The 16,243-nt window shown below is 50.1% G+C and overlaps 1 protein-coding gene across 1 annotated transcript in view; it reads left to right on the top strand.

The window, feature by feature from the left end:
• The first annotated feature begins 5,529 nt into the window (after positions 1-5,529).
• The window catches only part of kirrel3l (kirre like nephrin family adhesion molecule 3, like), a 40,252-nt gene continuing 29,538 nt past the window's right edge, over positions 5,530-16,243 (top strand). The window contains exon 1 of the mRNA XM_084669199.1: positions 5,530-6,234. Within this exon, the coding sequence (XP_084525325.1) occupies positions 6,195-6,234 (40 nt within the window). The 5' untranslated portion in view covers positions 5,530-6,194. The remainder of the gene's footprint in view (positions 6,235-16,243) is intronic.

Here is a 16,243-nt window from a genome sequence, read left to right as displayed (position 1 = left end):
CCTGCCTCTGGGTCCCGGAGGCTGGCTCCGGCTCCTCACGCTTAACCGCAGAGAGTGGCCGGTGGGGGGGCCCGGGTCTGGATCGTGTTTTCTTTCTTTCCTCCTACCTTTCCTCTAAAAACAACCGGCCTCTCTCATTCCTCAACAAAAAAAACTCCTTGTTTTTTTTTGCGGGAGCCTTAACAACAAAGCCACGCTCATATCCCCCTTCAGCCAGCTGTTCTTCATTCTTTTTTTTTTCTCCCCGCCGCCGGCGCAACTGCGTGCGTAAATAATCCATGATCTCCGTTCCAATGGATGGGTGGAGGTGGGCATATTGTGTGACTGAGTAAGCGAGCGCTCTCTCCTCCCGGGTCCTGTGCGATGGTCCCGTGCGAGGGGCCTGCGCTCCGCGGACAGCCGCGTCGCTTCTCGTCGGGGCCCCGCCGGCGACAGCACCGCGGGTCGAGGTCAGCCGGCCCGGGCCGTCTGACGGGAGGCGGAAGGGTGACACCTTAGCCCCGGGACTGCGCCCCAACCTGCTCCAGGTCAGGCAGGATATCCTGCCGCCGCCGAGCTGAGCCGAGGCGCCTCTGTACGTCTCCCAGCCCCCCTTAAGCATCGCCCTCCATCTCCTTCTCCGGCCCCCGAGAAAGACTGACAGCCGACCCGCCACAGGAGCGTGTGGGCAAGTAGACCAGAACAAAAACAAAACTGGAGTCAGGGAGAGAGACGGGCGAAGAGGAGAGACCCTAATAATGGCCAGACTGTGGCTTGACATGCGATGGGAAGTGACAGCGGACGAGTCATCCATTATTTATAGCAGCACAACGCTGGGGTTATTTATTTTTTCAGCAGCGCGAGCAGTGAGGGATCGTGGCACAAAACAAGCAGCCAGTCACGGCCCATTCCCATGGCTGTCAGGCAGCAGGCAGAGCTGGGAGGAGGGGCGGGTTTGAACCGGGGCTGAGCCGGGCCGGGCCGGGCCTGTTTGGGTCTGGACACTGGCCCGGAGAGACACCTCCGACCCAGTGCTTCTAGCAACAATGAGTCTGATTTGACAGTAGACACTAGGATTGCAGCCTCCGTGCCAATTCATTGATATTCATCAGGTTTAGTGCAACAGTACCTATACAGTGTGGGAAAAGCTGACACAGCACTTTTATTGAATTGCTTTTACATCTGTAAAGTGGTGCTTTAAATTGCTGCGAAGCTGAAATTGTACAGATTGGATTGATGTACAAAGCTTAGATGTTTCAGCAGCCATGGTACCTAGAACTAGTTAATGGATTATCTGGAACAGTTTAAAATTCAGTTTGAGAAATGGTCCAAATTAACTGGTACAGTAAAATGTTTGGCAGCATTGCTAGTTCTGCAGTTTTTTATTATTATTTATTTATGTTTTATGTTTTACTTTCATTTATCGAGTTGATTTATTCTCTTAAACAGACCCTAAATCTTGATAAGCATGTGTTCCAAATGCCATAATTACAGATTATTAAATATCATCTCTTGTCTTGACACAACTCAATTATTATTTAATAATAATTAAGCAATAATTATTATGATATAGCCCATTACATCTTAATCCACAATATCAATGAGTATCAATTACCTTTTTTATGTGTTGCAGCAGATCATTTTGCGATTACCAGCGTGTGGAGTGCAGGAGCAATATCTAGTCTGATAATCATCAGCTGGTGATGGAGCCAGCAATCAATTGATACATTTATCAGTGAGTGTCAGAAATGCTGATGTGAGGATGAGGCTGCTGGGGCTAATCTATTCCTATAGATCAGACTCGCTGTTCGATAGCTCGGCCAGAACAACTGGATCCCGGTCATTGTGAGGAATATTTCATGGAGTCAAGAGAACACGCGTGCCTTGGAGGAGGCGAATGCAGGCGTGCAGACGAGGATGGAGAAGTGCGGTGCTTGACTGGAATGCACGTCGTCGCCGACACACAGAACCGAGGAGAAGTCCTTTCTGAATCGTTCTTTTATCACACACCGCAGTCCGCCCTTCAGTCTTTCAGTTCACGCTTCTCCTACGAGGTAGATCTCAGTGCATTGGTGTACAGCATCCAGACCCATTCAGAGACAACGCATCCATTATAAGTCGTGCCTTGGCCACTTTGCTGTCTGCTTCTGTCGACAAAGACATGGCAACTGGTGATGTCATGTCATGGGTGTTTGTGTGTGATGGGCGGCGGGGGGCGGCGTTATTGATCGGACACTACCTTGTAAGCCGTTTCTCAGCTTGTCACAGCTCGGGTCCCTGACAGTCCCTGCAACAGTATATGGCCATCAGGGTGACCTGGGCTAAGAATATATGGCATCAAACTCCCAGAATCCTCCTGCACGCCTGCCGAGAGTTGGTCTATCACGGTCTCCTTTCCGTAATCCACACGGCCTCCCAGGCGCAAGCTGAACCAGAAGCCTCGACCCGCCCTTGACCCCTGAGGAACAGAATCCCCAAACCACATCCCCAGAGCGACTTTCGTTTCAGCAAAAACAAGTTCCCCGGGTGGGCAGAGGCACGAGGCTGATACGGCAGTCCGTCTGGAAATAGTCCCTTTACGGGTTCACGTTGGGCTTTAATGGCTCGCGTCTTCCGCTCGTCAATCAAACCCTGAGAAAATGCTTCATAGCGGACTTCGGCCCAGTGCTGCGGCCTGACGTCATGCTCTTGGAATGAGCGTCGGTGGCGGGTTTGCTTACATGCCTGGTGGATGGATACCACTGGCAAGCACAGTCCGTCCGCCCAAGGTATAAGTCTGTCTGAGTTATGAGCGTGTAGGAGTATTCAGAGTTATAGTTGACACAGATCAGCACTGCGCTCAATATCACAATTACTGTAAGAGCTGTTGTAATGTTCTTCGTATGGTTGCAATAGAAGACCTGGACCTGGAAGGAACAAAGCAATGTGACTCTGACACAAAGTGCAGTTTGTGCTTTATTGCAGTGAGCTGCCAACCTCAGAATGTCTGAAACGTTCTTTGTTATCTAAAGTGATTCCGAATGGGTGGTGAGGCACTAATATGCTTAGGATATTTGTATGGAAATGTGTGAATTTTGTCTCGAAATCTGACAGTGTTTTGAGAAGAAACAAAACTCACATTCCTCAAATGTTTTCATAACTTGAGTCAATTATTTTTTTTTTTTTATCTGTCTTTCCTGCAGTGGATAATGAGCTTGATTTATACAGTTTAATATTCATTCAGACTAAACACATGGTTTATGTCAGGAAGACAAAATATTCTAATTCCGCTTTTACTTTGCATTGGGTTATAGATCAGACGGGGGAAAGAGCTTAAGTGCTGGTTGCAAGGCCTACCGCCGTGTTCACCAGGGTTGAAGAGTCTCTTTTCTAATTGACCCCAGGTCAAGTAGAGGACTGAGATAATATTTTGTTAAATTATTCTCATATCCCCAAGAATCCTATTTCCATAGCTTCACTTCATGCGTTATTTATAACCCTTCTTACAATTACCATGCAAATGACGTCTTAACTGTCACCCCTTTTCTCCCGTTGAACAGTTTAGTAAATATCAAACTGCATTCATTATTAATAAACCTTGCCGAAAAGCCTCTTTTTTTGATACATAAATTATTCACTCGCTCAAAGGCTTGGGGAAAAGGGGTGCCCTGCATCTCATACTACGAAGGCCAGCATAATGAACAGAATTGCATTGACTGATTTCACAACGTACGTCTTCTGATTCTAGAAAATCGACGTCAGCCCGTTCTAAAACCGGCCCTCGGTACATCTGTGCTGCGTCAGCTCTTCTAGAACACTCCTCCTCCCCTTCTGTCTGACACAATTCAATCCCAGCACATCACCAGGTGACAGACTTCACACAATAGTTGTTGACGTTTATTATGAGGGCACAACTGGTGTGAACACCCCCGCTGTTTGAGTGTCCTCCGTAACCCCCCCCCCCCCCCCGCCGCCTCTTTTACTCACTTATTAACTCGCACACACACAAACACACACCCCCACACACTAGGTTAGGATCCACAGCTGTGCAAGCTGTTTCTTCCATCAACATGTGTTTGCTAGCAGGGGACCCTTACGTTTGCATTACAGGGAGGCAATAAACAGTGACTTAGGCCCTAGGGTTTGTGTAACAACTGTTTAGGGAAAACCCTCAAGGTAGAAATGAGCTCTACGTAATTATTGGGCATGGGAGACCCATTTACAACAGAACTACTAACTCAATGGAGGTTTTTTACAGTCAGAATAGACCAGACAACATCCATTGGACATTGATCTCCTATGGTAGACCACACAGAACTCCTGGTTCCTCCCTGATGGTCCTGTGGTGTCATGCAGATCGTGTACCTTCCTGTCCGGTAGCTGGCCACTGCCCAAACTGAAGAACTCAAACGCACTGTGGCAAAATGCTCCAAGATCTCTCAATATGTGTCTCACCATCCATTCACTTGCTTTACTTTTTTTTTGTAATCTCTATTCCTTTGTAATTGTATTCAGCCTATGGTATGCACCTCCCTGTATCACTGTATCGGAGCTGCTCCTCCCAAAGTTTCATCCAGTTTGTCTGGGAGTATTTCCTGGTGTTCTATGGGGGTTGTTGGTTGGTTATAGATGCTGATCTGTGGGCATCAATACCATGTGCCCTCTGTGACACTGCTTGTAAAAAGGGCTATGCAAATACAATTAGATTTGATGTTGGAAACATAATGTGAATTGTTTGCTTCTTGTGTTCCCTCGCATAGAAATCACATCCATCCACTCTGAATTTAATTTTGTCATATTGGTTTGATATCAAAGAAAATGATCTTTAAGATATTTGATGATAGACCAGAGTGGTGTGTGTGTGTGTGTGTGTGTGTGTGTGTGTGTGTGTGTGTGTGTGTGTGTGTGTGTGTGTGTGTGAGTGTGTGTGTGTGTGTGTGTGTGCATGCACATCAAAGGGCAGTGATTGCTTTGGCCAAATGAATGACTGATTAATCTGTTGACTGATTGAGCCATTAATTTGATTAATCAATGGCCTATTGAATGAATAAACAACTTGAAAGGAACCAAATTAGACTGATGGACTATAGAGCCATTTGGTTTCAAGTCAGGGTACTGTACAAACCACGGTGCATAAATCTGAATGTTTCCATATAGCAAGATGTTCCATTATGATCGTTTTGTTGTTTTTAGTTTATCCTATGTTCATTTGTAAACGGATTAGGATTGTGATCCTCGCGGTTTGAATCTACAATAACAATGTGGTACGATATCAACTCAGCATGGTTCAACACAGTCTTTGGCCTGTTGTTATCATGTGCAAAAACACTTATTCTGGTGATGGATACATATGTCACTCCAGATTGTATTTGCTTAATGAAATCGGCTACCCTTTGAATAGCTGTTGTAACCCCCCGCCCCCCCTTCCCGCAGTGGCTCTCTCCCCTTTTCAACCAATAGCCTGCCACTGGGGGCGGGGGCCAGTGAGCCCCCCTGGCAAGGCTTAGCACTGTTCTGAATGAGAGACGGGAGTTCGCGAGCGCACTACCATATGCCTAAATTCGGTGGATCCTAAACAGATGATTGTCAGTGCGCATTAACCCCACAGCTTGCTAGGGGATACGGAGCGGGCACGTGAGTGAGTGTGCGCCACTGAGAACATTCTGCAAAAGGAGAGTGAGAGAGACAGAAAGAGAGAGAGAGAGAGGGAGGGAGAGAGAGAGAGAGAGAGAGAGGCTTGGGTACGAGGAGCAAATTTATCTATTGCTGTGCACTGCCGGAGAAAGGAGCGGAGCGCTGTTCAGCATCGCTTGTCCAACCAACAAGAAAGACTGAAAAGTGGATAACAGCGCGGACCTCATATCAAATTATTTGTGGATTTAGACAGACCGCATTCCGCATTTGATATCAGTTGGTTGTGGGTTACCATCTCAAGAAGAAAGAGAAATCGAAAAAAGGGATGAACGAGGTCCTTTTGGGAAAAAGTTGTCAGTTATGGAGAAATATTCTTAATTGATTGTTTGATAAAGTATATGGGAGATATCAGCACAGCGAGAGTCGTCATTTCAGAGACATTGCACAGTGCGCTTGAATTTATAGTCTTGTGATTGCCTGGTGCCGCGGCGGACCCCTACCAGCGAGCGCCAGCTCCGTTTCAACAGTCGCATTGACTGAGCGAGGGATTCTGGTCCCACGGTTTCAGAAACAGCCGAGCTGACGTCTAAAGCTGTCAGAAAATGTTGGCGATTTACCTCTTCATCTGCCTTATTGGAACAGGTAAGAAAACCTTTTGGTTCTTTTTTTCCACGTAGTTCTTGTAGGTCTGTGGATTGAAACTCGGGATGCTCCGCGCTCCGTTATGGGCACGCTGCGTCAAACAGTCTAATGCTCAGAGCTGACAATGTAGGGACTGCATTGCCACGGTATAGTTAGTTAAATAGTGAAGTTGTGAAATACATAGGTTTAAATGGCCTAGATAAATGGATACCTGATGGAAAGTAACTTGAATGGCTTGACCACTGTGGACATGGTCAAGTTGGTGCAAAGGAAGAAAATGTTTTATGTGTGATTTAGTTGCCCATTTTGTTTAATGTTTTGGTTTCGCCATGTTGCGTGCGAGTTGAAGTGGGTGAGTGTGTACATAGCACAGTGCGGTGCTCTTAAACGGCACGGGGGCTCCTCTAGGGGCATGTTGCGTTGTTGCCACCGAGTTCTGTGGTTGAATTATCTGTGCCGTTGCGTGTGTGTGACTGATAAAGAGAGGGAGAGGGGGAGAGAGAGAGAGAGAGAGAGAGAGAGAGAGAGAGAGAGAGAGAGAGAGAGAGAGAGAGCGAGAGCGAGAGCGAGAGCGCCAGTTTTATGACTTCATGAATGAATGATCGGTGTCTCTTAAATGTGCTCTACCAGACCATTTGTGTGGCCGCAGGTGTCACCGATCATCATGAGACGAGAGCAGAGGTATAGTGCTCGTTTATGCGAGCACACGCTGAAACGAGCAGCACCGCTGCAGCCTGTCGTTAGAGCTGTGTTCACCGTGGAGCTCGATATCTCCACACTACCCCGTCCGGCTCCTTGCCCACGCAGCCTTTAATACAATCGTTTTAATGTTATTACATTCGGCTAAATGCATTACATTACATGGAGGCGAGGGGACGGGGCCACTATGAATTAGATTTAAAGTTTCAGTTTGAAAGATGCTTGGATAACCATTGTTGCAAAAGTTGAGATGAGTTCCAGTGTTTGAAAGGGTATGATGCGCAGTTCAAAGGTTTTGGGCTTCAAAAACAGTCTACAGTAATAGACCCACCAAACTCTAACATATTTCTATGTATGAGTTGGTTTATTTTTGTTTCTATGCCTGTTAGCAGTATTCTATCCGTTTGTTATTAACGGTGGCTTTGATTCCTCTGAAGTCTTCAAATCCCTCTGTCTCTACGATTCAGTAGAGCTTCCTCCAATTAGCATGGCTTAAAGAAAGCGCTGTCGGTCATTGCCCTTGTAAACGATTTAGAAACAAATGTTTATAGGCTGTTAAGCGGGGTTTTTATAGTTTGTCGTTGTTTATTTTCATGAAATGAGAGAATCTTATTGGCACATTTGAAGGCGGCCCTAAGATAAAACAGTAGACCTATACACCGCGCCTTTACACTAACGCCCACACTACGAGATAAATCAGACTACATATGAATCCAGTCAGGAGTTGAGGAAAATAGAGGCACCTATTCCTCCTCAGAACAAGCCCTCTCCTTGTTGTTTCCAACAATGGCACGGAACCAAAGGACCGACAAGCCATTTCATCAGTGTTGTGAACATCTAGGTCACAAATGGCAAAATCTCACGGCCACAAAGGCCGTTTGTGTAAAGTCCTAGATGGGCCCTCGGCTTGCACATGTTTTTCCCATCAGTCATGGCGGTGTGCTCAGGCCACTGGAATGACACCAGATCCCGTCCTTGATAGACAGACAACAGCTGGATAAGGAGGGGGAGTGGTCAGACAGTAGCGTTGTCGTCCCCCCCCCCACACACACATTCAACAAGTACGCACACACATGCAGTGTGTTACTTATTTGGGAACAGTATGAGACTGTCAGCCCCCCCCCCCCACACACACACACACACACTCAAAGACACTTTGGATTTCTCACAAATACTCCACTTCCTTGATTGCTGTTCATTCATATGGATGTGGCCTTCCAATGCTGTATCCATCTATAATTTGCTCTCTGAGAATGTCCCCTAGCCACCCAGTGGAATTGGATTCCACCCTGCATCAGTATTCCGAGTCATCTTCACTGAGCTCTTTTTGGAACCTTTAGCTTTGGGTAGCAGAGTCTCCCAGGACCGAGTTCAAAGGCTGGGAGGCGAGATCACACGTTCTTTTTCCCTTCTCTCCAGCCCTGTCCCCACACAGTTCTCTCCCTGGTAAGACACCCCCCAAACCCAGCCCCCTCTGAACTCCCTCTGAAGGTGGGGAGAGAGCAAACACGGCAAGGAGAGGTGACATCTGTGGGTCTTGGTCAACGCGCCAGAGACGGTTGACGAACACGGCTTCCCGTGCGCAGACCGCAACGAGCGCCATGCCAACAGAACCCATCGGCTCCCCCCCCTGTTAGAAATATTAATCTATCAAGCATTGCACAGTCAGTCGGTGAACAAGTTCAAGAAAGTTTATTGCCATTGTGCTACAAGTTTGTCTGCTAGCATGTTGTGCTAGCTATTTAAGCAGCCCCACTCTTTACAGTCATTGGTTAAGACAAAGGCATGCAAATGTTCCATGGCTCTTCTTCATTGGCTCCGTGCGTAGACCTGGTGCGTGTGTGTGCGTGCGTGCGTGTTTGAGTGTGTGTGTGTGCCTTTTGACCCCTGTAAGCTTGACCACATGATTCACCCAACACAGATAAGGCCAGACATCTTTTATGGCCTCTCCCTACACACAAGGAATGCTGAACACAGGATCATCAGGGAGGTCTCTCCAGTGGGCGTGACGGCGGCGCGGCCCGGAAGTTTCCTTTCAGGGGGCGGGTGCATATTTCATGAGCCGCCACTCTTTGAAATCCTGTGGAGGAGGCCAGGTTGGAGAGGAGAGGAGTGAGGTGGAGGGAGGGAGGGAGGGAGGGAGGGAGGGAGGGAGGGAGGGAGGGAGGGAGGGAGGGAGGGAGGGAGGGAGGGAGGGAGGGAGGGAGGGAGGGAGGGAGGGAGGGAGGGAGGGAGGGAGGGAGAGAGAGAGAGAGGGAGAGAGAGAGGGAGAGAGAGAGAGAGAGAGAGTGGGGAGAGAGAGAGAGAGAGAGAGAGAGGGAGGGAGAGAGAGAGAGAGAGAGAGAGAGAGAGAGTGAGGGAGAGAGGGAGAGGGAGAGAGAGAGAGAGAGAGAGAGAGAGAGAGTGAGGGAGAGAGAGAGAGCGTGGAGTCAGACACTTACCTACGAGGGCGGTGATCAAGAGGACACGCCAGGGGAGAGACGCCGCGGAGTATTGTTCACCTCTCTCCTTCCTCGTCTACCCCACCTCCCCGTCGCTCTCTCGCCCACAGACGCTCACAATCCCAGAAACTCTGGTGTGTGTGTGTGGGGGGGGGGGGGACTGAGGAGAAAGGCAGGGAGAGAGACAGAGAGCAAGAGAGAGAGAGAGAGGGAAAGTTTGGAGGGGAGAGCCCCAGCCAATGAGAGGTGTCAGACAGGGCTTCTCAGTTGTGTCGACGCAGCAGAATCTGTCTTGTGCAGAATTCTGCTGCATTATTTAGGAGACCTAGCCATGGCAAAGATATGGATCGTTTTGGCCTACTTTGATTTTTATGGTATGACTTTTCTAGGCAGTGGGCTGTTGTGCTGGAGTAAAGCTCTTGCATTTCTCCTGTGCATTGGGAAGGATTCAAGGATGATAACCAATCATTTATTGATGGCGGTCCGATATGTTTGGCTGGACATTTTAAGACCTTCACTCAAATGAGAATCCAATGTTTTCTCTCCAGCTAGTCTTTTTTCTTGCTCCCGCTGTTACATTTGAGGAAAGTTTCTCTGCAGTTGTACTTTTCGGTGTGAGCAATGAATCATTCAACCATGCAGACAGACAGATAGACAGACTGAGTGATAGCCAGACACACAGGCAGAGTGACAGACAGACAAACAGACAGACACGGGCAGCCTGAGTTACAGAAAGTGGAAGCAACAATGGCTCACTGTGTCTCCCAGTCTCAAGACGATACCCGCACACCGGCATTGTCTTCCTCTCCTCCCTGACAAACCGGGACACAATGACCCCAGGGGGCTCTGCCCCCCTCCTGCCTCCCTCCTCCTCCCGGACCCCCCCCCCATCCACTGAGCTGTGTGTGGGGGTCCAGAAACTGTATGGAGAACACAAACAATGGAGCTTGGTGAAGCAGCAGTTCTCCAATCAGCTTTGCCATGCGGGTAAACACAGATAAAGAACTTGGCGTAGCGTCCAGAGGCCTTGTTATCTGCGGTTAGCAACTTCACTGGACGTGTTTGATGGCCCAGCTCAACACAGGAGCCTAGTGTGTGTCCAGAAAGGATACTGTGGAGGGCACTCAGCCACTTCCCGCCACGTCTTTATCTCTCTCTCCGTCCTTCGCTTGCACCCTCCCCCTCTCTCTCTCCCTCTCTCGATCCTCCTTCAGTCATCCCCTGAACATCCTCCTCCCTTCTTCCACCCACCCCCCAGCTTCCCTCTCTCTCTCTCTCTCTCTCTCTCTCTCTCTCTCTCTCTCTCTCTCTCTCTCTCTCTCTCTCTCTCTCGCTCGCTCGCTCTCTCTTCTTTCTTTCTGTCTCTCTCTTTCTCTCTCTCTCTCTCTCTCTCTCTCTCTCTCTCTCTCTCTCTTTCTCTCTCTCTCTCTCTCTCTCTCGCTCGCTCTCTCTTTCTTTCTCTCTTTCTTTCCCTTCTCCTTGTGTGTGTCTTTTTGCATCCTCCCCTCCTCATCCTTCAGGCAAGCAGAGGATCCTGGCAGGAAATGACAACTGGAGGGACAATGGAGGAACCGTGTCAGCTTCCTGCCTGCGCCCACGGCCCTCCTCCCCCCTCCCCTCAGCCCCTTCACCTCTCGACCTCTCCTTCTCCTCCGCACCCTCGCCTCTCCCCCTACTCACCCTCGTCCTCTTCACTTCTCCTCCTCACCACACCCTCACCTCTCCTTCCCTCCACATCTTCAACTCTCCACCTTCCCGCCTCACCACTTTTCGACCCTCCAACCGTGACTTCACCTTTCACCGCTCTCCAGCTGAAGGATCGCAGCCCCCCCCCCCCTGCCCCTCCCAGCCTGTGGAAGCGTAGTGGGGGTTAGAACGTGTTTACCCTCCAATTCCCCCTCCTTCAAACACAGTGAAGGGAGAGGTTAATTCTGTGCAAATCATTAAAAAAAAAACCTCCTGAGGGAGAGTACTCTGTTTAAGTGGTACCAGCTATTTTAAGAACGACTGGGGTTGCAATTTTTTTTCTCTCCCTCCCAAAATGCAATTGTCACCTCCTCCCAGAGAGATGTATCTCCATTTGGCCAGACCTGAAGATAAGACACCCACATAGTGGCAAACAAGCTCCCCCCCCCCATAGTAGACCACACATTCTTTTCTATTTTCCAATCAATTCCTGCCCTTCTAGACAAGAATTTCATATCTCCTGCTGAGACGGAGAAACCAGCAAATTGAAATGTATCTTTGGCGCCACGGCGATATCTGGGCCTGTGTTATCTCTGACCCTGTTCCTCAGTCTTGTATTACAGATAAACCTGTTAGGGCGACATTCTGACAACCCCCAAAAAAGACACAGAGCAACCCATTCACTCATGAATCCCATAATTTTATTTATTTTCTTATTTCATTCCACTCCCTTGCTTCTCCTCCATGTCAATGACTCCAGTGGAGAAGGACATCTTAAATATCAAGTGGCTGTTTTGTATATATATGTTTTTTTTTGGGGGGGGGGGGGGGAGGGGTTATTGAATGCGCAGAACTACAAGTGACTCATAAGAGCCGAACAAAGCAACGCCTTAAACTATGTGTTGCTCATACACACATGCCCGCTCTCGGTCTCACTCAGACACACAGATTGGGTCAAGGGCGTGCGTCGGTGCCGTGGACGATGAGCTGAGCTGAGTGTTTGCCGTCTTTGGGGCGATGTGGCCTTTCTGGAGCGATTAGTCAAAGCCCGACTGCCTAATTAAAGAGAGTCCGGCTCCTACCTCTTAGGACATGTCATGTCCTCATTCAACCGAGGGAAAGCGCAGTCAAGGAAACGAGGGAAGGGGGGGGGGGTTTGCTGTCAGAGGGTGGAGCAGTGCGTGCCGCTGAGGAAGGAAAACTCCCCAGGTCTCCCGCGGGATTCAGGTCCCCCTTTCTCCATCGTTTTCGATTCATCTTCCCTTCCCTTCTTCCCTGCCAGTTCAAACTGCCTGGAACGCGAGGGCTAATATTGTGATAGTGACTCAACCCAAACAGTGCTCCGGCTGTGAGGGAGAGGAATCCTCGTCTCCTTCCGTCCCGCCTTCCCTCCCTCCCTCCCCCTCCGTCTCTTCTTCATCCGAGCCAAAGGTGGCTCCGCGCGTTGTGCGTGTCAGACAACAGGGCGCTGGGCATAGGAAAGCGTGGCGACTTTTCATCTTTTCATCTCCCTCTCTCTGTGGGAGGCCGCAAGAGAAGCCTGCCAATTTGCTATCTGCTGAGGGATGTCAGTCAAAGCTCATCGATCCGGCTTTTAAATGCAGCTCCCTCGTCGGCCAAACATGGTAATGTTATTGAGCTGTGCACGAGGGGTGGGATCGGGGGGGCGGGGGAGGGGGGGGGGGGGGTCTGTTTGTGTAGGGGGCGGGGGGGGGGGGGGGGGGTGGACGAAGGTGTGTCTCCGGCGGTGTCTTTGTCGGGAGAAAGGTAGACAGAAACCGCAGAAGTCTCGCCAGAGGGGAAGAGAGGGAGGGAGGAAGAGGGAGAGGGGTCAAAGAGATTCACTGCCAGAAGTCTAGAATTTCAGGTAATGGAGCTGCTTTTTCGGGTGTAAATCCAACCCTGTGTTGATCCTCCAGCAGGGAGTAGGTGAGAAAATAACAAAGACCAACCCTGGCGAAACTCAGAGAGGGCCTGACAGACAGATCGGTTTCAACGCCGTGAGGTTCAACGCCCCCAAACACTGGGTATCCGTTTACCGCGTAGATGTGTTTCAAAGATGTGTGTGTGTTAGCGTGTGTTTTTGGCATGCGTGATGGTTCATGGGGGTGAACCTGATCCCTAGCCCAAAACCTTCATCCTAACTGATGAGGTAGGTAACTGCACAAGACGCCCCAGGCCTCTTCGGATTCGGACACATTCCAGCAAAGTTAGGGTCTGGAGGGATAAGTGATTCCCAAGCTGGCTGGCTAGCTGAGGCGAACCCTAACACCTTTTCCAAAAGGAAGCGGTCCAGCCATTGTTCCAGCACATTGCACCCATCCGACAGTGGCATCCCAGCCCTCTGCACATCCCTGGGGCCTGGAGAGAGGACAGCAGGAGGAGAGGGACTGATTGTTCCCTGCTCAGGCTCTCCACAGATGGGGCTGCCGCGGCCCAGGATGTTGGCTGGATGTTTGCTTTAGCAAAGTCCCAGGCATTTGCTTTGCAGCCATGGTGCAGGGAATAGTCTGGGGGATTGAGAGGAGGAGGAGGCATGGAGGAGGGGGGGAGGGGGGTGTCAGTAGAGGCAACAGCAGGGAGAGATGGAAAAACTGAGAGAAAGTGAGGATGGAGAGAGACAGAGCATACGGAGAGAGAGTGAGGAGAGAGAGGGTAAAGAAAGAGAGAGAGAGAGACAGAGAGTGAGAGAGAGAGAGAGAGAGAAACAGAGAGTGAGTGAGTGAGTGAGTGATTGAGTGAGGAGAGAGTAAAGAAAGAGAGAGAGATAGAGTGAGGAAAGAGAGGGTGAAGAAAGCGTGGAGAAAAAAAACGATGGGGGACAAGGGGGAGAGACAGAACCGAGGGCAGGAAGAAGAGACGGAGGCCCCCACCGCGTAACAGGATGTCAGTTTGACTACACTGGTGTCAGAACGGAGAAGGGAGAGACAAATGATATAGCCATACGCCGATGGCATCGTTGGCCAGGAGATTGGCCAGGTTCTGGGAAGCCTCAAAGCAGACACGGAGGCAGCAGGAGCAACAAAGCAGGGCACGAGGAAGGAGAGAGAAGGAGGCGAAAGGGGAGGGAGAGGGGAGGGGAGAGGCGGGGAGGAAGACGCGGGCAGAGAGGAGATGCGAGTGTAGAGAGCAACGGCCGCATCCATCATAGAATTTGGCGCAGAAGCCATTTGTACCCATTGTTCTACATAATTTGTTTTCCCAGTCCTCGCACGGGGGGGAGAAGGGAGGGGAGGGCCCAGCCGAAGCAGCCATTTATTTGCGCGCTAATTACATAAGTGAGACAGCATAATTAGACGTATAGATAAACAGACAAAGGCAGGCAGGAGAGACAGAGATGCGCAGAGGGAGATGGATCCAGAGGAGCACTCGCGCTTTTGTCTCCCCCCCACCCCATCCCTCCCCCTCTCTCCCGCGTCCACGGCTGCGAGGTAACAAGGTGGAGAGGGAATCGTGGAGGAGAAGGGAGGTGGATGGAGGGATGGAGGACGAGGAGGGGAGGGGAGTGAAAGCTCTCCTTTGCAGACTGGTCACCCTGTTTACAGAATGCAGCTCCCCCAGCGGGGGAGGGCGGGGAGGGGGGGTGGCAGAGGTCCCTCTCTACAGCTCCTGATCAAAGGATGTGTCCAGGTTCCAGGAGGCTGTTTGTTGTCCGCTGTTTGGAAGGGTCTCGGGTGTCTTTGTGTGAGGTCACGGCCCTGGCCTGATCTGCTCCGTTTTCCTCCTCGCACCCTCGCACCCTCGATCCATCTCTCTCTCTCTCTCTCTCTCTCTCTCTCTCTCTCTCTCTCTCTCTCTCTCTCTCTCTCTCTCTCTCTGTCTCTCCTTCCCGCTGACTCTCTCTCGCTCTCTGTCTCTGTCTCTCTCTCTCTCTCGCTCTCTGTCTCTCTCTCTCTCTCTCTCTCTCTCTCTCTCTCTCTCTCTCTCTCTCTCTGTCTCTCTCTCCTTCCCGCTGACTCTCTCTCGCTCTCTGTCGCTCGCTCTCCCTCGCTGCCTCTCTCTCTGTTTCTCTCTCCCTCCCCCTGACTCTCTCTCTCTCGCTTTCTTTCCCTCACGCTCTCTCTTCCCCCTCCCTCTCCCTCTCACTGTGAGAGGGTAGTCTGCACCTTTCCACAGCCCAACCCCTCATGAGTCCGTCTAACAGGTCGGACTTCACCTCGCTGCAGCAGTTTGGTGCAGACCGCCGGACGTAGGCTCCTTCCGATGATGAAAGGGATGCAGTAAAACTCAACGACTGTCCAGATTAGGATTGGTCAGACATGGGGAGATAATTGATGTTGAAACCAGCGCTGATGTAAAAGCATTTCATTCGAGAAACAGATGTTGCTGGGGGGATTTGAGATATTTTCGGCGCTGTTAGAACCGTTTGGGCTATTTTGCCAAAGAAGCGCATTATAAACTGGTGGTGTTGGGTTCGGGGCATGTTGGATGGGCTGTGAGATTTTAATAGCTTGTGTACTTTTGTGTGTGTGTGTGCGCACGTAAGTGCTCGTCTCCCTGTGGGTGTGTCGAGAGTGTCACCGCTCTTTCAGAGTCGTGACGCAGGGGAAAGATAAATGGGTTCTTAATGAAGCTACTCCATCACTGGCTAGTTAAACCAGCTGACCACAGCTCAGGGCTCGATCAGGAGTGGTCTGAGGGCCATTCAGATTGGCCGGAGGGAGGGTCTGGCGCAACCCGGTTCAGGCATTTCCTACTCTGCAGACCTTTGTCTCCCTGCCTCGCTTGCTCAAAACAGCTTGAGCCCAAATCCCCCTTTTGTTTCGGAGTTCTTTAAAGGCCAATGTAGACTGTCCTTTATATCTCTCCATGGCAACACAAGGGCTGTTGTGATGTTTTGGGTGTTTGTGTATGGTTCTGATGTGCTGTGTAGGGTTGCGTGTGTGTGTGTGCGTGTGTGTGTGTGTGTGTATACCCTTTTATGAACTCTTGTTTCATGTCAGACGTACAAGGAACTAGGGTTTTCTGAGGTGACAGAGAGGTTGAATGAGAAGAATCAATAGTCCAAGTCATCTACATAGAAGCATGACTGTTCCTGTAACAGTGTGAAAAGGCTCACCAGTCATGTGGATTCCTCGCCACCCCTTCAGGGCCGCCGAACAGCTCAGGACCAGCTCCTATCCCGGAGCTTTGATTAAAAAAGGCTATGGTTAACAAAGCCGTCTCAAACATGAGACGGGGAG

The sequence above is a fragment of the Hypomesus nipponensis genome, chromosome 2 (assembly GCF_054491055.1).
Source record: "Hypomesus nipponensis isolate SF chromosome 2, ASM5449105v1, whole genome shotgun sequence".
Taxonomy (NCBI): Eukaryota; Metazoa; Chordata; class Actinopteri; order Osmeriformes; family Osmeridae; genus Hypomesus; species Hypomesus nipponensis.
Note: the sequence above shows the minus strand (reverse complement) of the source record. Positions and strands in the feature narration are given on the sequence as shown.